This window comes from Dermochelys coriacea, chromosome 13 (assembly GCF_009764565.3).
Source record: "Dermochelys coriacea isolate rDerCor1 chromosome 13, rDerCor1.pri.v4, whole genome shotgun sequence".
Lineage (NCBI taxonomy): Eukaryota > Metazoa > Chordata > Testudines > Dermochelyidae > Dermochelys > Dermochelys coriacea.
Genome location: NC_050080.1, coordinates 38,265,466 through 38,287,558, shown reverse-complemented (window position 1 = coordinate 38,287,558; position 22,093 = coordinate 38,265,466). Strand labels below are relative to the sequence as shown.

The 22,093-nt window shown below is 52.8% G+C and overlaps 1 protein-coding gene across 3 annotated transcripts in view; it reads right to left on the bottom strand.

The window, feature by feature from the left end:
• Positions 1-22,093, bottom strand: part of LOC119842272 (immunoglobulin superfamily member 1-like) — a 31,324-nt gene that overhangs the window by 1,505 nt on the left and 7,726 nt on the right. The window contains exons 3-9 of one of the 3 annotated variants that reach the window (XM_043495951.1): positions 20,949-21,254; positions 18,735-19,040; positions 14,395-14,700; positions 10,067-10,372; positions 5,817-6,146; positions 5,152-5,253; positions 878-990 (exon numbers count right to left, since the gene is read on the bottom strand). In XM_043495951.1, the coding sequence (XP_043351886.1) occupies positions 878-990; positions 5,152-5,253; positions 5,817-6,146; positions 10,067-10,372; positions 14,395-14,700; positions 18,735-19,040; positions 20,949-21,254 (1,769 nt within the window). The remainder of the gene's footprint in view (positions 1-877; positions 991-5,151; positions 5,254-5,816; positions 6,147-10,066; positions 10,373-14,394; positions 14,701-18,734; positions 19,041-20,948; positions 21,255-22,093) is intronic. The other 2 variants (XM_038370199.2, XM_043495952.1) reach the window with 2 other exon arrangements.

Below are 22,093 nucleotides of genomic sequence, written 5' to 3'. Positions count from 1 at the left end.
GAAAAGGAGTTCTAGTGGAGCACAAGTTGCATATGAGTTGATAGCCTTCATCTCAGCAGCATCGTGCTAATATCATTCTGGGGTATATTTACAGGACTGTCGTATGTAAGACACAGGAGGTAACAGTTGTCACACTTGGCACTGGTGAGGACTCAGCTGGAGTATTGTGTCGAGTTTTGGCCACTCACTTTAAGAAAGATGTGGACAAACTGGAAAAGATCCAGGGGAGAGCAACAAAAACGATCAGATGTTTAGAAAATATGACCGATGCGGAAAGGGTGAAAGAACTGGGCATGCTTAGTCTGGAGATGTGAAAGCTGGGGGGGACCTTAGAACCATCTTCTAACATAACATTAGAAAGAGGACAGTGCTCAATTGTTCTCTGTATCCACTGAAGGTAGGACATGATGTAATGGGCTTAATATGCAGCAAGTGAGATTCAGGTTAGATATTAAGAGACTCTTTCAGTCTCTAAGGGTAGTTAATCTCTGGAACAGGCGACTAGGGAGGTTGTGGAATCTCCATCACTGGAGGTTTTTAAGAACCATTGGACATCCCGTTGGGTGGTCTAGGTTTAAGTAATCCTTCCTTGGCACAGGGGGCTGGACTAGATGGCTTCTTGAGGTCCCTTCCAGCCCTACATTTCTGGGATTCAATGGAGTTTGGGGTGATGGGGAAAGGGATGATGAATTCCCAGCCCTGCCTCCTGTGCGAGCAAACCCTGTGCAGCATCTCTTTGTGTCTGTGACCTGGCTGTTACCTGTTACCAGAGAGGCAGCTGCATCACAGGACTGGGCAAAAGATTCAGGCCATGCAGCTTCCAGATAGTTGGACTGTGCTGGGTTTGAAGCTTACCCTATAAATCCATTGACGTTACCTGTTCCATCTGCTCTGCTCCGGGACATGTGGCTTTTGATCCCTTATTATCACGACGGTTCCTGGTGTGTTCTCCAGGCTCAGATCCCTTGGTGCTTTTCAGAGGCTTTGGAACTAAAACAGAACCAGATGAGAATGGAGCTCAGGTGGGGAGAGATTGTGAGGCAACGCCTAGCTACAATGTGCAACCTTGAGAAAGAAGAAGGTAAACTCAGCTTTGTAACTATTGATTTCAGTGCATGTGTGATTCTGGGGCTTCTGCCAGGGCACAGGGGAAAAACGGTCCAACAATTTATCTGTACAGTAACTCCTCACTTAAAGTCGTCCCGGTTAACATTGTTGCGTTCTTAAATCGCTGATCTAGTAGAGAACGTGCTTGTTTAAAGTTGCGCAATGCTCCCTTATAACCAGGGGCGGCAAGTTATATGGGCCTATGGTGCCCGGACTCCAGGAATATTCAGGGCCTGGGGGCCCGGCTCCACCAATGTTCAGAGCTGGGTTTCTCCCCCGGCCCTGCCTGCCACCCCCGCGTGCCTCCCCCGGAGTGTCCCCCGGCCCTGCCTGCCACCCCCGCGTGCCTCCCCCGGAGTGTCCCCCGGCCCTGCCTGCCACCCCTGCGTGCCTCCCCCGGGACCCGCCGCGTCCCTGCCTCAAGCGGGCGGCTGCCCTGCAGCTCTGCTCTGTGCTCCCTTGCCGGTGGGTGGTGGCCACTGCTGCCTACAAGACGAGTGGCGCCAGTGGCAGGCTGAGGCGGCTGCTGCACCTGCGGAGGGAGGAGGGAAGGGAGTTGCTCACATGATTGGCAGCCCTGTCGCACCCACCGGGAGGTGACGCCGAGGGGGCTTCCGGGAGATGGAGTCTGAACCTCACCTGAGCAGCTGCTGGGGCTTGGATGAATGTCTGACCGTGTGATCCGTGTCTTCCCCCTTCCCCCCCGCAGCCACTACTCCTGCCCCATGCTGGACAAGGGGCAGCCCCATCCCCTGTGAGGCTATGGTGAGGGGCAGCAGGCTGCAGCAGGGGAGGGGGCCACATGTGATGGCAGCCTCCCCCCCCCCGGCACCCACTACAGGGGAGGCAAGGGGGCTTCTGGGACCCGAGAGGGGCTGGCCCCTAGGAGCAGTGATGGTGCTGGATGAGTGTGCTGCCGGGGGGTGGGGGGGAGAGGGCTGGGGGATTGTGGAGTCCTCTTCTCTGGCCCCAGCCCTGTGGCAGCCTGCCTGCACCCCAAACTTCTCAGCCCTGGCCCCGCCCCATCCCAGAGCCTGCACCTCCAGCCAGAGCCCTCAGCTTGCTGTCTCAACTTGCTGATCTACTTAAAAAGGCAATGCACTTAGAGTGAGGTAAGCATACTTAAAGGGGCAATGCACATCTCTCTCTCTCTCACACACAGGGTGTGTGTCTCATTCTCTCTCTGCCATGCTGTCCCCTCTCCCTCCATTTGTGCTGCCTTGTAGAGTGTGAGGCTACATTAACAACAATGTGTTAACCCTTGAGGGCTCAGCCGAGTGCTAGTTGATCATTTAGCAGTAAGGTTTCAGAGTAGCAGCCGTGTTAGTCTGTATTCGCAAAAAGAAAAGGAGTACTTGTGGCACCTTAGAGACTAACAAATTTATTAGAGCATAAGCTTTCGTGAGCTACAGCTCACTTCATCGGATGCATTTGGTGGAAAAAACAGAGGAGAGATTTATATACACACACACAGAGAACATGAAACAATGGGTTTATCATACACACTGTAAGGAGAGTGATCACTTAAGATAAGCCATCACCAACAGCAGGGGGGGAAAGGAGGAAAACCTTTCATGGTGACAAGCAGGTAGGCTAATTCCAACATTCCACACAAAGATGGACTACAAGCCGTCAGGAACAGTATCCCCGATACTGTCACGGCTAACCTGGTGGCAGAACTTTGTGACTTTGTCCTGACCCATAACTATTTCACATTTGGTGACAATGTATACCTTCAAATCAGCGGCACTGCGATGGGTACCCGCATGGCCCCACAGTATGCCAACATTTTTATGGCTGACTTAGAACAACGCTTCCTCAGCTCTCGTCCCCTAATGCCCCTACTCTACTTGCGCTACATTGATGACATCTTCATCATCTGGACCCATGGAAAAGAAGCTCTTGAGGAATTCCACCATGATTTCAACAATTTCCATCCCACCATCAACCTCAGCCTGGACCAGTCCACACAAGAGATCCACTTCCTGGACACTAAGGTGCTAATAAGTGATGGTCACATAAACACCACCCTATATCGGAAACCTACTGACCGCTATTCCTACCTACATGCCTCTAGCTTTCATCCAGATCATACCACTCGATCCATTGTCTACAGCCAAGCGCTACGATATAACCGCATTTGCTCCAACCCCTCAGACAGAGACAAACACCTACAAGATCTCTATCATGCATTCCTACAACTACAATACCCACCTGCTGAAGTGAAGAAACAGATTGACAGAGCCAGAAGAGTACCCAGAAGTCACCTACTACAGGACAGGCCCAACAAAGAAAACAACAGAACGCCACTAGCCATCACCTTCAGCCCCCAACTAAAACCCCTCCAACGCATCATCAAGGATCTACAACCTATTCTGAAGGACGAGCCATCACTCTCTCAGATCTTGGGAGACAGACCAGTCCTTGCTTACAGACAGCCCCCCAATCTGAAGCAAATACTCACCAGCAACCACACACCACACAACAGAACCACTAACCCAGGAACCTATCCTTGCAACAAAGCCCGTTGCCAACTCTGTCCACATATCTATTCAGGGGATACCATCATAGGGCCTAATCACATCAGCCACACTATCAGAGGCTCGTTCACCTGCGCATCTACCAATGTGATATATGCCATCATGTGCCAGCAATGCCCCTCTGCCATGTACATTGGCCAAACTGGACAGTCTCTACGTAAAAGAATGAATGGACACAAATCAGACGTCAAGAATTATAACATTCAAAAACCAGTTGGAGAACACTTCAATCTCTCTGGTCACTCGATCACAGACCTAAGAGTGGCTATACTTCAACAAAAAAGCTTCAAAAACAGACTCCAACGAGAGACTGCTGAATTGGAATTAATTTGCAAACTGGATACAATTAACTTAGGCTTGAATAGAGACTGGGAATGGATGAGTCATTACACAAAGTAAAACTATTTCCCCATGGTATTTCTCCCTCCCACCCCACCCCCCACTGTCCCTCTGATATTCTTGTTAACTGCTGGAATTAGCCTATCTGCTTGTCACCATGAAAGGTTTTCCTCCTTTCCCCCCCTGCTGTTGGTGATGGCTTATCTTAAGTGATCACTCTCCTTACAGTGTGTATGATAAACCCATTGTTTCATGTTCTCTGTGTGTGTGTATATAAATCTCTCCTCTGTTTTTTCCACCAAATGCATCCGATGAAGTGAGCTGTAGCTCACGAAAGCTTATGCTCTAATAAATTTGTTAGTCTCTAAGGTGCCACAAGTACTCCTTTTCTTTTAGCAGTAAGGCATCTCTTGGGAAATATCCCACCCTCTTCCACCATCTAACTTCACCACCTCAACCAAGCTTCACAATCAGCATTGCTGTGGACAGTATTCAATTGTTTGTTTAAAACTTATACTCTGTGTGTGTGTGTGTGTGTGTGTGTGTGTGTATACATATATAATATAGTCTTTTGTCTGGTGAAAAAAATGTCCCTGGAACCTAACCCCCACTATTTACATTAATTCTTATGGGAAAATTGGATTTGCTTAACATCATTTTGCTTAAAGTTGCATTTTTCAGTAACATAACTACAATGTTAAGCGAGGAGTTACTGCATTTGTTTAAATATATATTTTCCCAGCATAGAGACATAAAGATGTCTGCAAATTTTAAATTATTTTACCCCTCACTTCACCCTAATCTCAAGCAAAGGTCTTAGTGCTCACATCAAATTAAATGATTTGTCTTAACCAACTCAGCTGAAGTTTGATTTATTTGACATATGTGTTAATAAATCGAACATGTACCAATATACATTGGAAAGCCCATAAATATTTTTTAGAACTCTATCTTCTTATTGTACTTTGTCTTCTCGTTCAAAGGTAAATACCTCGTTTACCATGCATATTTTAGAATTTGTTTTCCATACCCACACGGCAGTAGGATTCTTTGTGGTTGTTAATGGTTTAAAATTATTTACACTGATCACGACAGAATAGTTTTTGATGAGACCATATCACAAAAGCAGGTGGGAGATCACAGCCCCTTGCCCCCTTTCACCCACCTCTTTTCTTCCTATGGCAATAGCAGAGCAGAGCAGCCAGAGCTCCAGTCAGAAGCAAGACACCACCAGTTCTCAGCAGAATGTCACGGGTATAGTGTGAGACTGTTCATGCCACAGACAAAGAAAAGGGAGGGAAGGGGACATGAGAACAGCTAGGCAGCCCTGTCAAAAGATCTGGCACCCACAGAGGAATCCGCCCTTGAAACAAATTTGCAGTGATGACAGCCCCTCACTATATTATCTATTGCACATTCCGTCTGGAACAGCCTGCTCCCCTTTCCAAAGAGGGGAAGAATGATCCAGTGGTTATGGGGCTGGCCTTCAACACTGGCTATGGGGGTTCAATTCCCTGCTATACTGCAGACCCCCTGTGAGACTCATCTTCTCTTTGCCTCTATTCCCCATCTCTAAAATGGGCACTGAGGGGCTAAATCCATTAACAACATTGTGAGGAGCTCAGATAATAGGTCATGTGGGTCATGGAAGTATCATAGATAGAAAGGGCATGGGGAAAGAGGGGGGTTTTCATCTCCATTTGGTTTCAATCTCCATGTGATATCCATCACCTCATCCGACCTCACTTTCCCATGAGAGCTCCTGGAGATGGTTCTCCTCCAATGGGAGCAAATCAAGGAGCTGGATTAAAAAAATTAGGGAAGTCTCACCTGTCACAGTGACATTCAGAGCGTGGCTCCTGGGGGATGGGATCCACCTCCCACCCACGTTCTCCTCGTATCCGCAGGTGAATTCCCCAGTGCTGTTGGGACCGGCCTTCGGGATGCTGAGCACAGAGATGTTCATAGAGCTGGTGCTGGGCTCTGTGGTGCTAATCTCAGACCCTGCATCCCCAGGAATGAGTTTGACACTGTCCTTGTAGAAGTGAAACCTCCGCTGATCAGCATCCCTGGGGGCCATGCAGGTGATGAGCAGGGGGAACCCTTCGCTCACCACTCCGGATGGGGGATCCATGCTCAGTGAAGGCTGGGGAGGGCGATCTGTGGGGATTAAAAAAGGAGAGGGGTCAGCAGAGGCATGGGAGTGGAGAAAGTGGAGATGGTGCCCAGAATTCAGTTTATTTACAGCTGAACTTTATTCTCGCTCCAGAATCTTGTGCTTCTCTTCAGCAGCCTGAGGGACTCCCCATGGAAATCAGTGAGAGCCGGGCTAGGGGATCAGCATGGCTTCCTTCAGATACAAGGCGGGGCTGGGATGTGGGGGTCAGAAGGTGGCCAGGGGCACCAGGCCATGACTCATTTTCTGTCACCCCTCCATTACTAATGCTCCAGCCCCTGATATTTATGGAGATCTTGGTAGATAGGGAGGGCCCAGTTCTCTCTGTAGATCCCACCCACTCTGGCCAGACTGGCTGAGAGCTGGGTGGCCCTTTTGGGATTCTACCTCCGCAGAGGGGAGAAGCACAAAGTGGCCTGTTGGATGCCCAGATCTGTGTCTGTTGGGCAGCCATGTTCTTGGCTATGTTGAGTAGCCATATATTGTGCTGCTCTCTGAAGGGCGGCCACATTGGAAATCAGGCAGCCATATTGGATAGACATGTCCTTGGCTGTGTTGAGCAGCCTTGTTTTGTGGCTGTGTTGACATCAGAATAGAAGCCATGTTGCCAGTTAGCTGGGCATGTAAGGCAGTGAGGAGGCCATTTTCCCAGTTGGGCAGCCATGTTAGGCCTGAATGTTGTAGCGTGAGGCTCATCAGGAGCATGAAAGAACAAAGAGGGGGCAGAAGAGGAGGGGAATAGAAGGAGCAGATGTTAATTCAAAGGCTAGAGTCCAGCATGGAAGGAGGGAAAGAGGATAATAAGCAGAACTGGAATCAGAAGAGGCAGAAGCAGGGGTCAGAGGGACATTAGTGCTGATCCTGCTCTAGTTCTCTGGCCTATGCAATGCTGGAGGTCAGATTAGTTGGACAAAGTGGTCATTTCTGGGCTGGGAACCTATGAAGTATGATCTATGATCCATTGACTGGCCTGGATTACCCAGGCCTGGGACTCTGGTTTCTTTGCTTCAGCTGAGAACTCCAGCTGGCCCCTCCTGGTTGAGATGGGGACCACGTCAGAGATCAACTCTCCTCCTTGGCTGCGGGGTCTGTGCCTAAGAGGAATGAGTTGGGGAAAGGGCGAAGCAGAGAGGCTGGTCTGGAGAGCAGAGGGAGGGGAAGATGATTGTTCTGTGGAGAGGAGCGTCTGGGGCAGATGGGGCAGTGCAGAGGGGAGAGGAGAAAGCCCCTGGGTCTGCTAACGGGTCTCTGGGCAATCAGGTTGGGGGGACTGCTGGGGAGAGGCAGAGCATGGCCTGGGGTGGCAGCAGCACGATTCCCAGGTATGGCTGGGAAGGGATGGAGAATGGCCCTCCCCAGTGATGACCCTCAAGTCGCACCCACCACCAGGTGGAAATAGGTCTCACCCATCACTGACACCAGGACAGGAGGGCTCCTTTCAGATGGGATCTTTCATCCACACTCCACTCTCCAGTACAGACAGGTGCACTTTTTGCTGTCTGCTATGTAAGTTGTGCTAATCAGTTAGGTATCCTGGCAGGAGACCCCATTGAAAATCTGCCTCCCTCTTTGATTTAAGAACTTATATCCCCCGTTGTTTCCTCAGTCATTGGACCAAAGCACTTGAGCGTGACCGGCTCCTCTCAAATATAGATAGGGTGAAGCGGGTCTAAAGAGAGCATGGGGGGAGGTGGAGTATCTGGAATAGAGATAGAGAGGGGGACCCCCACAAAATGAGGAAGGGAGATATATGAGAAAAGTCCCTGACATACACAGACACAAACCACCCCGATCTCCCTGCCCAGTGCTGTCTAACATAGGCTGATGGAGATGGGCTGGTTCTTCCCACCTTAGATCTCCCAGCTGGATGGGGGTACCCAGTACACAGGTGCACAACCCAGAGACCCCAGAGCTGTGATCCTCAAGGGATGAGTGAAGCTGCTCCTGGATAAGCGCCCAGCTGAGATGATCCATCCTCCTGCCATGTCAAATTGGAATCCTGCAGCTTTTTGACCCCAGGGGCAGCCCAGTATGTGAGGGGAACAGGGTCTCAAGGGAGGTACCTTGAGGTGGTCTGGGCTCAGAGAGAGGGTTGGGGCCACAGAGGAGTCTGGAGAACGGGGTTCAGCATTAGATACAGAAGAAGGGTCACATCCGGCAGGGATCACTGGAAGGGCCTGGGAGGTGAGGGGCAGATGTTACCAGGTAAAATTCATCATAGGAATTAGAGGGGGATGGAGACTTCTCTGTGGGAAACTCCCTGCAGCCCTGCACCTCACTGAGCCACAGCGTTGCACTGTGCCAACATGTTACCCAGCAGGAGACTGGGTATCTCTGTGTGGGATCCACTGGCTGGACTGGGTTGCCCAGTGCCCAACAAGGGTAAGGGATGGGTGATCTGTCTCAGCTTTGAGCATCAGCCGGTCACTCCACTGGGACCAGGGACCTCTTTAGAGACCACATCCCTGCTTTGAGGGAAGGATTTGTATCCAATGGTGCTTTCATGCCCAGGGCCTGAGCACCTCAGGGCAGCACCTTCCCACCCCCCCATACACATGGGCTGTAGGGATCCTGATGAACTGGTGCCAGCACTGGGTAAGGGTGACATCAGAAATTGATCCCTCTTCTGTTAAAAATTATGAATGAGGTGGCAAGGTTGAGGGCGTAGAACTAGAAGACTTGTGAGCCAAGATGACAGGGCTGAAAGTTCCCCCACAGCTGTGCCCTCTAAGTGACAAACTTTTCAGATCAGCTAGGAGCCTCTCCATGCTGTTGGGGTGCCGAATGCCACATCCCCATGTCTGACATCAGGGCCTGACACTGACAAGAGACAGCCTCCAAGTTTTAGTTGTTACTGCTGGCTGGGAGTCCCTGAAACCCAAAGTAGCACTGTAGCCCCCCATAACATCCACTAGAGGACCCAGAGATCCAGGGAGTGACACTAACGAGTCATGGTGGATTTGAAACTGACCCAGCTGATGGCCCTGTCGGAAGCTGAGTGACCGGGCTGTGTCTCACCCCATGTATGGAGCAGAGATACACCACCACAGAGCCAGTAAACAGCAGGAGACAGTGGGACTGACCTGTCACTGCTATGGAGATCGATTGGCTCCTCTGCGACGTGATTTCTCGCCCAGACTCTGTCCTCCAGGAGTCACAGGTGTACACTCCGGCTTGTGATCTAAACACCCACGACACCCAGATTGTGTTGGTGAAGGGACGGGAGGGGAGTTCCTTGGAGTGGACTTCTTGGAGTCTGTTTTTCAAGCTTTTTTGTTGAAGTATAGCCACTCTTAGGTCTGTGATCGAGTGACCAGAGAGACTGAAGTGTTCTCCAACTGGTTTTTGAATGTTATAATTCTTGACGTCTGATTTGTGCCCATTCATTCTTTTACGTAGAGACTGTCCAGTTTGGCCAATATACATGGCAGAGGGGCATTGCTGGCACATGATGGCATATATCACATTGGTAGATGCGCAGGTGAACGAGCCTCTGATAGTGTGGCTGATGTGATTAGGCCCTATGATGGTATCCCCTGAATAGATATGTGGACAGAGTTGGCAACGGGCTTTGTTGCAAGGATAGGTTCCTGGGTTAGTGGTTCTGTTGTGTGGTGTGTGGTTGCTGGTGAGTATTTGCTTCAGATTGGGGGGCTGTCTGTAAGCAAGGACTGGTCTGTCTCCCAAGTTTTCAAATGTTACTTCTGCCTGGGATCCCCCAAAACTTAAAATAGCACCAATGCCTCTGCAAAACCCACCACAGGATCCAGAGAGCCAGGGAGTAACACTAACCCCCTAGGCGGCCATTCCTGAGCTGAGTGACTGGGCTGTGTCTCACCCCGTGAATGGAGGAGAGATACCCTGCCAGAGGGCCAGCAAACAGCAGGAGACAGAGAGGTCTCACCTGTCACTGCTATGGAGATGAGTCGGCTCCTCTCCGATGGGATCTCTCGCCCAGACACTGTCTTCCAGGATTCACAGGTGTAAGTTCCGGCTTGTGATCTAGACACCTCCGACAGTCGAATGGACTCAGTGTAACTGTACCGATGTGAGGGGAGTTCCTTGGAGTGGACTTTCTGGCTGTGTCTGAAGAACCGGATCCCGGACAGAGCAGATGCCCTGTTAGCTGAGCACGTCAGGGTCACAGTTTCTCCAGTTACGTAGACAGGCTGCTGCGGGGACACGGTGAGCTGGGGAGCCGGCAGGGGGGCTGGAAAAGACAAGGGGGTCAGGGGAAGAGACAGTTCCTGCTTTGGAGGCTGGTGCCACAGAAGCAGAGGAAGACACGGACAGAGAGCAGAAGAAGGAGGGATCCTGGACACAGACCCCAGCCAGCCCCAGCTCAGTGCCCAGGGACCATGTCCCTGCCGGGCCATGCACACACTGAGCAGCAGAGATCTCGCTGCTGGGGAACCCGGTGGGACCAGTGTCCCCTCCTTGGTACCTGAGGGGCAGCTCCTGGCCAGGGCCAGCTCAGCCTGCAGGGGCTGGGAGAGGAGGGCTTGTGTGGTTGAGGCTGGGGGTGTCAGGGAGCTGCCCCCAGCAGGCACAGACCAGGCTTCCCTGCACTAAGGGCAGGTGGTAGCGACGTGCCTCAGAGCCCTGGGCACCCCCTGGGGAGCATCACACACACCAGCTGGGGTCTGGCCCCATTGACTCCGAGGGCGTGAGGGCTCATTTACATTGATCTAGCTCTACCCATAGACTCCTTTGGAGATTTTGCGGATTCTCACCAGCTGGGATCTCACTCATTCCTAGTGAAGACTCTGAAACCAGCCCCCTGGTTCCCTGGGGCCTCAGGTTGTTTTTTAAACCAACGTTTCTTCTGTGTCACAGGGAGCATTTGCACAGACGGGGAGTGTCAGGGCTGGGGAGGTTTTCCAATCCCCAAACCCTCAGCCTGTATGATGGGCATTGACCCCACACTGGCACTAAGAGAGGTAACAGGAGCTGGAGAGCTTGTCACATCAGAATCCTGCATGTTGATGATCCCAGCCCAGCCCGTGAGGGGAACTGGCTCTCCACGGGGGTACCCGGAGAGATCACGGCCCAGGAGAGGGACCGGGCCACAGAGGGCTCTGGAAAACAGGGGTCAGCGTTAGATAGAGAAGAAGGTCAGACCCAGCAGAGATCTCTGGAAGGGCCTGGGAGGTGAGGGGCAGATGTTACCTGCTGAGCCATGCACACACTGAGCAGCAGAGATCTGCCTGCCGGGAAACCCAGTGTTACCAGCGTCCCCTCCTTGGTACCTAAGGGGGCAGCTCAGTCTTCGTGGGCTGGGAAAGGAGGGATTGTGCGGCTGAGACTAAGGAGTCAGGGAGCTGCCCGCAGCAGGCACAGACCAGGCTTCTTCACGCTAAGGGCGGGTGGTAGCGACGTGCCCCAGAGCCCTGGGTACCCCCGGGGAGCGTCACACATGCTCTCTGCTGAGTAAGTTGTGCTGATCGCTGAGGTGCCTTAGGCTGAAGTCACCTTTGGGGATCTGCTCCGCTCTTCGAATGAGGAACCTCTATCCCGTCACCCTCTCACTCCTGGGAGCCAAGCACTTGAGAGTGACTGACTCCACTCGGATATATACGGGGTGCAGGGAGACAAGAGAGGGCGTGGGGTGGTGGAGGGTCTGGAATGGAGATCGAGGGGGGAACCTCCTCAAAATGAGGAGGATGGGGAGATAGATGAACAAAGTCCCTAACACACACAAACCACCCTGATCTCACTGCCCAATGCCACCTCCCGCAGGCTGGTGGAGAGGGGCTGGCTCTTCCCAGCTGGGATCTCCCGGTCGGACAGGCGTATCCAGTACAAGCAGGTGCATGACCCAGAACCCCCCTGCCCCTGGACATTCAGGGTTCGAGTGAAGCTACCCCCAGATAAGCCCCCAGCTGAGATGCTCCATGCCCCCACCACATCGAATTGGAATCCTGCACTTTTGTGACCCCGGAGCAGCCCAGCATTTGAGGGGAACAGGGTCTCCAGGGAGGTACCCAAGGAGATCAGGGATCAGGCAGAGGGTCGGGGCTGCAGGGGGGTCTGGAAAACAGGGATCAGGGTTAGATACAGAGGGTCACACCCGGCCGGGATCTCTGGAAGGCCTGGGAGGTGAGGGGCAGATGTTAGCAGGTTACAGTCATCTCAGAAATTTAGAGGGGGATGGAGACTTCTCCGTGGGAAACTCCCTGCTCCCCTGTACCTCACTGAGCCCCAACCCTGCACTGTGCCCACATGTTACCCTGATGGAGGCAGGGCCTCATGGTGTGGGATCTACTGGCTGGACTGAGTTGCCCAGGGCTAAGGGACAGGTGCTATCCGTCTCACATGTGAGCATCAACTACTTTCAACAACTGCTTTCAACTACCTGAAAGGGGGTTCCAAAGAGGATGGAGCTAGACTGTTCTCAGTGGTAGCAGATGACAGAACGAGGAGTAATGGTCTCAAGTTGCAGTGGGGGAGGTTTAGGTTGGATATTAGGAAAAACTTTTTCACTAGGAGGGTGGTAAAGCACTAGAATAGGTTACCTAGGGAGGTGGTGGAATCTCCTTCCTTAGAGGTTTTGAAGGTCAGGCTTGACAAAGCCCTGGCTGGGATGATTTAGTTGGGGTTGGTCCTGCTTTGAGCAGGGGGTTGGACTAGATACCTCCTGAGGTCTCTTCCAACCCTGATATTCTATGATTCTATGATCAGCCGCTCACGCCACTGGGACCGGGGACCTCTTTGGAAATCACATCTCTGCTTTCAGAGAAGAATTTGGATCCTATGGTGCTTTCACCCTCGGGAGCTGAGCACCTCAGGGTGTACCTTCGTCTCCCATAGACATGAGCAGTAGGGGATCCTGGTGTATTCATGCTGGCAGGGGTGACAACAGAAACTGATCCATCTCCTGATGATAATCATGAAAGAAGCAGCAGGGCTGGGTTCTTAGAACTGGTTGCTCTGTAAGCCAGGACAACAGGGCTGCGAGCTCTCCACAGCAGTGCTCTCTTAGTGCCAAACTTTAGTGATCAACTGGGACCCTCTCCCCCCAAGGCATGTCAGATACCAAGGCCTCACACTGACCAGAAAGGAGGGAGATTTGGGATTTGTTTCAATAAACATCACCAAGTTTTCAAATGTTTCAGAGTAGCACCCGTGTTAGTCTGTATTCGCAAAAAGAAAAGGAGTACCCGTGGCACCTTAGAGACTAACAAATTTATTAGAGCATAAGCTTTCGTGAGCTACAGCTCACTTCATCGGATGCATTTGGTGGAAAAAGCAGAGGAGAGATTTATATACACACACACACAGAGAACATGAAACAATGGGTTTAGCATACACACTGTAAGGAGACTGATCACTTAAGATAAGCCATCACCAGCAGCGGGGGGGGAAAAGGAGGAAAACCTTTCATGGTGACAAGCAGGTAGGCTAATTCCAGCAGTTTACAAGAATTTCAGAGGAACAGTGGGGGGTGGGGTGGGAGGGAGAAATACCATGGGGAAATAGTTTTACTTTGTGTAATGACTCATCCATTCCCAGTCTCTATTCAAGCCTAAGTTAATTGTATCCAGTTTGCAAATTAATTCCAATTCAGCAGTCTCTCCTTGGAGTCTGTTTTTCAAGCTTTTTTGTTGAAGTATAGCCACTCTTAGGTCTGTGATCGAGTGACCAGAGAGACTGAAGTGTTCTCCAACTGGTTTTTGAATGTTATAATTCTTGACGTCTGATTTGTGCCCATTCATTCTTTTACGTAGAGACTGTCCAGTTTGGCCAATATACATGGCAGAGGGGCATTGCTGGCACATGATGGCATATATCACATTGGTAGATGCGCAGGTGAACGAGCCTCTGATAGTGTGGCTGATGTGATTAGGCCCTATGATGGTATCCCCTGAATAGATATGTGGACAGAGTTGGCAACGGGCTTTGTTGCAAGGATAGGTTCCTGGGTTAGTGGTTCTGTTGTGTGGTGTGTGGTTGCTGGTGAGTATTTGCTTCAGATTGGGGGGCTGTCTGTAAGCAAGGACTGGTCTGTCTCCCAAGTTTTCAAATGTTACTTCTGCCTGGGATCCCCCAAAACTTAAAATAGCACCAATGCCTCTGCAAAACCCACCACAGGATCCAGAGAGCCAGGGAGTAACACTAACCCCCTAGGCGGCCATTCCTGAGCTGAGTGACTGGGCTGTGTCTCACCCCGTGAATGGAGGAGAGATACCCTGCCAGAGGGCCAGCAAACAGCAGGAGACAGAGAGGTCTCACCTGTCACTGCTATGGAGATGAGTCGGCTCCTCTCCGATGGGATCTCTCGCCCAGACACTGTCTTCCAGGATTCACAGGTGTAAGTTCCGGCTTGTGATCTAGACACCTCCGACAGTCGAATGGACTCAGTGTAACTGTACCGATGTGAGGGGAGTTCCTTGGAGTGGACTTTCTGGCTGTGTCTGAAAAACCGGATCCCGGACAGAGCAGATGCCCTGTTAGCTGAGCACGTCAGGGTCACAGTTTCTCCAGTTACGTAGACAGGCTGCTGCGGGGACACGGCGAGCTGGGGAGCCGGCAGGGGGGCTGGAAAAGACAAGGGGGTCAGGGGAAGAGACAGTTCCTGCTTTGGAGGCTGGTGCCACAGAAGCAGAGGAAGACACGGACAGAGAGCAGAAGAAGGAGGGATCCTGGACACAGACCCCAGCCAGCCCCAGCTCAGTGCCCAGGGACCATGTCCCTGCCGGGCCATGCACACACTGAGCAGCAGAGATCTCGCTGCTGGGGAACCCGGTGGGACCAGTGTCCCCTCCTTGGTACCTGAGGGGCAGCTCCTGGCCAGGGCCAGCTCAGCCTGCAGGGGCTGGGAGAGGAGGGCTTGTGTGGTTGAGGCTGGGGGTGTCAGGGAGCTGCCCCCAGCAGGCACAGACCAGGCTTCCCTGCACTAAGGGCAGGTGGTAGCGACGTGCCTCAGAGCCCTGGGCACCCCCTGGGGAGCATCACACACACCAGCTGGGGTCTGGCCCCATTGACTCCGAGGGCGTGAGGGCTCATTTACATTGATCTAGCTCTACCCATAGACTCCTTTGGAGATTTTGCGGATTCTCACCAGCTGGGATCTCACTCATTCCTAGTGAAGACTCTGAAACCAGCCCCCTGGTTCCCTGGGGCCTCAGGTTGTTTTTTAAACCAATGTTTCTTCTGTGTCACAGGGAGCATTTGCACAGACGGGGAGTGTCAGGGCTGGGGAGGTTTTCCAATCCCCAAACCCTCAGCCTGTGTGATGGGCATTGACCCCACACTGGCACTAAGAGAGGTAACAGGAGCTGGAGAGCTTGTCACATCAGAATCCTGCATGTTGATGATCCCAGCCCAGCCCGTGAGGGGAACTGGCTCTCCAGGGGGGTACCCGGGGAGATCACGGCCCAGGAGAGGGACCGGGCCACAGAGGGCTCTGGAAAACAGGGGTCAGCGTTAGATAGAGAAGAAGGTCAGACCCAGCAGAGATCTCTGGAAGGGCCTGGGAGGTGAGGGGCAGATGTTACCTGCTGAGCCATGCACACACTGAGCAGCAGAGATCTGCCTGCCGGGAAACCCAGTGTTACCAGCGTCCCCTCCTTGGTACCTAAGGGGGCAGCTCAGTCTTCGTGGGCTGGGAAAGGAGGGATTGTGCAGCTGAGACTAAGGAGTCAGGGAGCTGCCCGCAGCAGGCACAGACCAGGCTTCCTCACGCTAAGGGCGGGTGGTAGCGACGTGCCCCAGAGCCCTGGGTACCCCCGGGGAGCGTCACACATGCTCTCTGCTGAGTAAGTTGTGCTGATCGCTGAGGTGCCTTAGGCTGAAGTCACCTTTGGGGATCTGCTCCGCTCTTCGAATGAGGAACCTCTATCCCGTCACCCTCTCACTCCTGGGAGCCGAGCACTTGAGAGTGACTGACTCCACTCGGATATATACGGGGTGCAGGGAGACAAGAGAGGGCGTGGGGTGGTGGAGGGTCTGGAATGGAGATCGAGGGGGGAACCTCCTCAAAATGAGGAGGATGGGGAGATAGATGAACAAAGTCCCTAACACACACAAACCACCCTGATCTCACTGCCCAATGCCACCTCCCGCAGGCTGGTGGAGAGGGGCTGGCTCTTCCCAGCTGGGATCTCCCGGTCGGACAGGCGTATCCAGTACAAGCAGGTGCATGACCCAGAACCCCCCTGCCCCTGGACATTCAGGGTTCGAGTGAAGCTACCCCCAGATAAGCCCCCAGCTGAGATGCTCCATGCCCCCACCACATCGAATTGGAATCCTGCACTTTTGTGACCCTGGAGCAGCCCAGCATTTGAGGGGAACAGGGTCTCCAGGGAGATACCCAAGGAGATCAGGGATCAGGCAGAGGGTCGGGGCTGCAGGGGGGTCTGGAAAACAGGGATCAGGGTTAGATACAGAAGAGGGTCACACCCGGCCGGGATCTCTGGAAGGCCTGGGAGGTGAGGGGCAGATGTTAGCAGGTTACAGTCATCTCAGAAATTTAGAGGGGGATGGAGACTTCTCCGTGGGAAACTCCCTGCTCCCCTGTGCCTCACTGAGCCCCAACCCTGCGCTGTGCCCACATGTTACCCTGATGGAGGCAGGGCCTCATGGTGTGGGATCTACTGGCTGGACTGAGTTGCCCAGGGCTAAGGGACAGGTGCTATCCGTCTCACATGTGAGCATCAACTACTTTCAACAACTGCTTTCAACTACCTGAAAGGGGGTTCCAAAGAGGATGGAGCTAGACTGTTCTCAGTGGTAGCAGATGACAGAACGAGGAGTAATGGTCTCAAGTTGCAGTGGGGGAGGTTTAGGTTGGATATTAGGAAAAACTTTTTCACTAGGAGGGTGGTAAAGCACTAGAATAGGTTACCTAGGGAGGTGGTGGAATCTCCTTCCTTAGAGGTTTTGAAGGTCAGGCTTGACAAAGCCCTGGCTGGGATGATTTAGTTGGGGTTGGTCCTGCTTTGAGCAGGGGGTTGGACTAGATACCTCCTGAGGTCTCTTCCAACCCTGATATTCTATGATTCTATGATCAGCCGCTCACGCCACTGGGACCGGGGACCTCTTTGGAAATCACATCTCTGCTTTCAGAGAAGAATTTGGATCCTATGGTGCTTTCACCCTCGGGAGCCGAGCACCTCAGGGTGTACCTTCGTCTCCCATAGACATGAGCAGTAGGGGATCCTGGTGTATTCATGCTGGCAGGGGTGACAACAGAAACTGATCCATCTCCTGATGATAATCATGAAAGAAGCAGCAGGGCTGGGTTCTTAGAACTGGTTGCTCTGTAAGCCAGGACAACAGGGCTGCGAGCTCTCCACAGCAGTGCTCTCTTAGTGCCAAACTTTAGTGATCAACTGGGACCCTCTCCCCCCAAGGCATGTCAGATACCAAGGCCTCACACTGACCAGAAAGGAGGGAGATTTGGGATTTGTTTCAATAAACATCACCAAGTTTTCAAATGTTTCAGAGTAGCACCCGTGTTAGTCTGTATTCGCAAAAAGAAAAGGAGTACCCGTGGCACCTTAGAGACTAACAAATTTATTAGAGCATAAGCTTTCGTGAGCTACAGCTCACTTCATCGGATGCATTTGGTGGAAAAAGCAGAGGAGAGATTTATATACACACACACACACACACAGAGAGAACATGAAACAATGGGTTTAGCATACACACTGTAAGGAGAGTGATCACTTAAGATAAGCCATCACCAGCAGCAGGGGGGGGAAAAGGAGGAAAACCTTTCATGGTGACAAGCAAGGTAGGCTAATTCCAGCAGTTAACAAGAATTTCAGAGGAACAGTGGGGGGTGGGGTGGGAGGGAGAAATACCATGGGGAAATAGTTTTACTTTGTGTAATGACTCATCCATTCCCAGTCTCTATTCAAGCCTAAGTTAATTGTATCCAGTTTGCAAATTAATTCCAATTCAGCAGTCTCTCCTTGGAGTCTGTTTTTCAAGCTTTTTTGTTGAAGTATAGCCACTCTTAGGTCTGTGATCGAGTGACCAGAGAGACTGAAGTGTTCTCCAACTGGTTTTTGAATGTTATAATTCTTGACGTCTGATTTGTGCCCATTCATTCTTTTACGTAGAGACTGTCCAGTTTGGCCAATATACATGGCAGAGGGGCATTGCTGGCACATGATGGCATATATCACATTGGTAGATGCGCAGGTGAACGAGCCTCTGATAGTGTGGCTGATGTGATTAGGCCCTATGATGGTATCCCCTGAATAGATATGTGGACAGAGTTGGCAACGGGCTTTGTTGCAAGGATAGGTTCCTGGGTTAGTGGTTCTGTTGTGTGGTGTGTGGTTGCTGGTGAGTATTTGCTTCAGATTGGGGGGCTGTCTGTAAGCAAGGACTGGTCTGTCTCCCAAGTTTTCAAATGTTACTTCTGCCTGGGATCCCCCAAAACTTAAATAGCACCAATGCCTCTGCAAAACCCACCACAGGATCCAGAGAGCCAGGGAGTAACACTAACCCCCTAGGCGGCCATTCCTGAGCTGAGTGACTGGGCTGTGTCTCACCCCGTGAATGGAGGAGAGATACCCTGCCAGAGGGCCAGCAAACAGCAGGAGACAGAGAGGTCTCACCTGTCACTGCTATGGAGATGAGTCGGCTCCTCTCCGATGGGATCTCTCGCCCAGACACTGTCTTCCAGGATTCACAGGTGTAAGTTCCGGCTTGTGATCTAGACACCTCCGACAGTCGAATGGACTCAGTGTAACTGTACCGATGTGAGGGGAGTTCCTTGGAGTGGACTTTCTGGCTGTGTCTGAAGAACCGGATCCCGGACAGAGCAGATGCCCTGTTAGCTGAGCACGTCAGGGTCACAGTTTCTCCAGTTACGTAGACAGTCTGCTGCGGGGACACGGTGAGCTGGGGAGCCGGCAGGGGGGCTGGAAAAGACAAGGGGGTCAGGGGAAGAGACAGTTCCTGCTTTGGAGGCTGGTGCCACAGAAGCAGAGGAAGACACGGACAGAGAGCAGAAGAGGGAGGGATCCTGGACACAGACCCCAGCCAGCCCCAGCTCAGTGCCCAGGGACCACGTCCCTGCCGGGCCATGCACACACTGAGCAGCAGAGATCTCGCTGCTGGGGAACCCGGTGGGACCAGCGTCCCCTCCTTGGTACCTGAGGGGCAGCTCCTGGCCAGGGCCAGCTCAGCCTGCAGGGGCTGGGAGAGGAGGGCTTGTGTGGTTGAGGCCGGGGGTGTCAGGGAGCTGCCCCCAGCAGGCACAGACCAGGCTTCCCTGCACTAAGGGCAGGTGGTAGCGACGTGCCTCAGAGCCCTGGGCACCCCCTGGGGAGCATCACACACGCTAGCTGGGGTCTGGCCCCATTGACTCCGAGGGAGTGAGGGCTCATTTACATTGACCTAGCTCTACCCATAGACTCCTTTGGAGATTTTGCTGATTCTCACCAGCTGGGATCTCACTCATTCCTAGTGAAGACTTTGAAACCAGCCCCCTGGTTCCCTGGGGCCTCGGGCTGTTTTTTAAACCAACGTTTCTTCTGTGTCACAGGGAGCATTTGCACAGACGGGAAATGTCAGGGCTGGGGAGGTTTTCCATTCCCCAAACCCTCAGCCTGTGTGATGGGCATTGACCCCACACTGGCAGTAAGAGGTTTAACAGGAGCTGGAGAGCTTGTTGCATCAGAATCCTGCAAGTTTGCGTAGCCCGGGGCAGTGAAGTGTGTGAATGTAACAAACTCTCTGGGGAGGTACATAGGCTGCTCAGGGAGAGGGACAGGTTCACACAGAGGTCTGGAAAACAGGATTCAGTGTTAGATACAGAACAAGGCTCACACCCAGCTGGGATCTCTGGCAGGACCTGGGAGGTGAGGGGCAGATGTTACCAAGTTACATTCATCTCAGAAATTACAGGGGGATGGAGACTTCTCCATGGGAAACTCTCTGCTTTTTTTCCACCAAATGCATCCGATGAAGTGAGCTGTAGCTCACGAAAGCTTATGCTCTAATAAATTTGTTAGTCTCTAAGGTGCCACAAGTACTCCTTTTCTTTTTGCGAATACAGACTAACACGGCTGCTACTCTGAAATCTCTGCTCCCCTGTACCTCACTAAGCCCCAGCCCTGCACTGTGCCCACATGTTACCCAGCAGGAGGCAGGGCCTCTCTGTGTGGGATCCCCTGGCTGGACTGGGTTGCCCAGTGCCCAGCAGGAATATGGGTGGTTTGTGTATGAGCTGTGAGCGTCAGCTGATAACTCCACAGGGGTCAGGGATCTCTTCAGCGATGTTACATCGAAAAATGTGCATCTGATGATGCCTTCACCCATGGATGCAGAGTAACTTAGGGTAGCACCTTCCCCTCTCATACACATATGCAATAGGGGATCCTGGTGTATTGGTACCGGCAGGGGAACTGGATAAGACGCCATAAACTTATCCATATCCTGATGAGAATCATGAATGAAGCTACAGGGCAGAGGAGTTAGAATTGGTACGTGTCAGCAGGGATCAGGGCTGCGAGCTTCCCTCTAGCAATGCCATTATAATGACAAACTTTAGTGTCTGACAGCAGGGCCTGACACTGGGCACAGACAGGCGAGATTTGGTGTTCATTGCATTAAACGTCCCCAAGTTCTCAAATGTTACCGCGGGCTAGGAGCCCCCGAACCTCAAAGTAGCACTGACACCCCCCTCAAAAAACTACCGGAGGGGCCAGAAATTCCAGTGGGTGGCCCTGTCCAGAGCTGAGTAACCAGGTTGTGTCTCACCCCATCCATAGAGAAGAGATACCCTGCCACTGGGCCAGCAAACAGCGGGAGACAGGGGCTCTCACCTGTCACTGCTATGGAGATGGGTCGGCTCCTCTCCGATGAGATCTCTAGCCCAGACTCTGTCTCCCAGTAATCACAGGTGTACTCTTCGGCTTGCAATCCAGACACCCCAGACACTTGAATCGAGCTGCGGTAACGGTTCGGAAGTGGGGAGAGTTCCTTGGAGTGGATTTTCTGGCCGTTCCTGTAGAACTGGATCCTGGGCACGGTGGACGCCCTGTCAGCTGAGCACGTCAGGGTCACAGCTTCTCCCATTACGTAGACAGGCTGCTGCGGGAACACAGTGAGCTGGGGAGCCGGGAGCGGGCCTGGAAAAGACAAGGGGGTCGGGCGTGGAGACAGTTCCTGCTTGGGAGGCTGGTGACACAGGAGCAGAGGAAGAGCCAAGGAAAGAGTGGAAGAGGGAAGGATCCTGGACACAGACTCCAGCCAGCCCCAGCTCAGTGCCCAGGAATCACTTCCCCTCCGAAGCATGCAAATGTAAGGGAACTGTTGTCCCCTTACTGAAACTCAGTGGGGTGTTTTGGTTGCTAGCTCCCAGTACCAAAAGAAAGGGGAAGGGTCGATGGGAAATCAGGACCCTGAGACAGACAGTCCCCAGAACAATGGGGCAAGACCAGCGCTCCTGGTCAGCCTGATTGACAGGGCGGGCAGGCTGATCAGGCAGTTAGGAGGCCGGGGGGGCCCCTGTGCTCCATGTGAGCTGGAATTGCCCGGGTCAGGCAGAGTGGGGCCGAGCTGAGGAGAGAGCAGGGGCTCGAGCTGGGCTGGGGAGCAGAGCCGGGCCAGCCAGAGGGTCCAGAAAAGCAGCCCAGGAAGCAGGTCAGTGCTGGGAGCAGAGTCACAGAAGCAGCCTGCAGAGCAGACCCGTCCTGGGAGCAGAGCTGCAGCCCCAGAGCCAGGGGGCCAGAGAAGCAGCCCAGGGAGCTGGAGGCAGAGCAGCAGCAGCAGCCGGGCTGAGGCAGAGCGGTGGAGCTGAGGGAGAGCGGTGGGGCTGGAGCTGGGGCTGGAGCAGTCCGGAGCCGGGCACGGTGAGCAGCTGGGGAGAGCGAGGGGGACCCTGGGCAGGGAGACGCCCCCAGCTGAGAGGCCCTGCAGGCCAGATGTGGAGGGGGATCATAACCCCGACCGGGCGGGGGCGACGCTG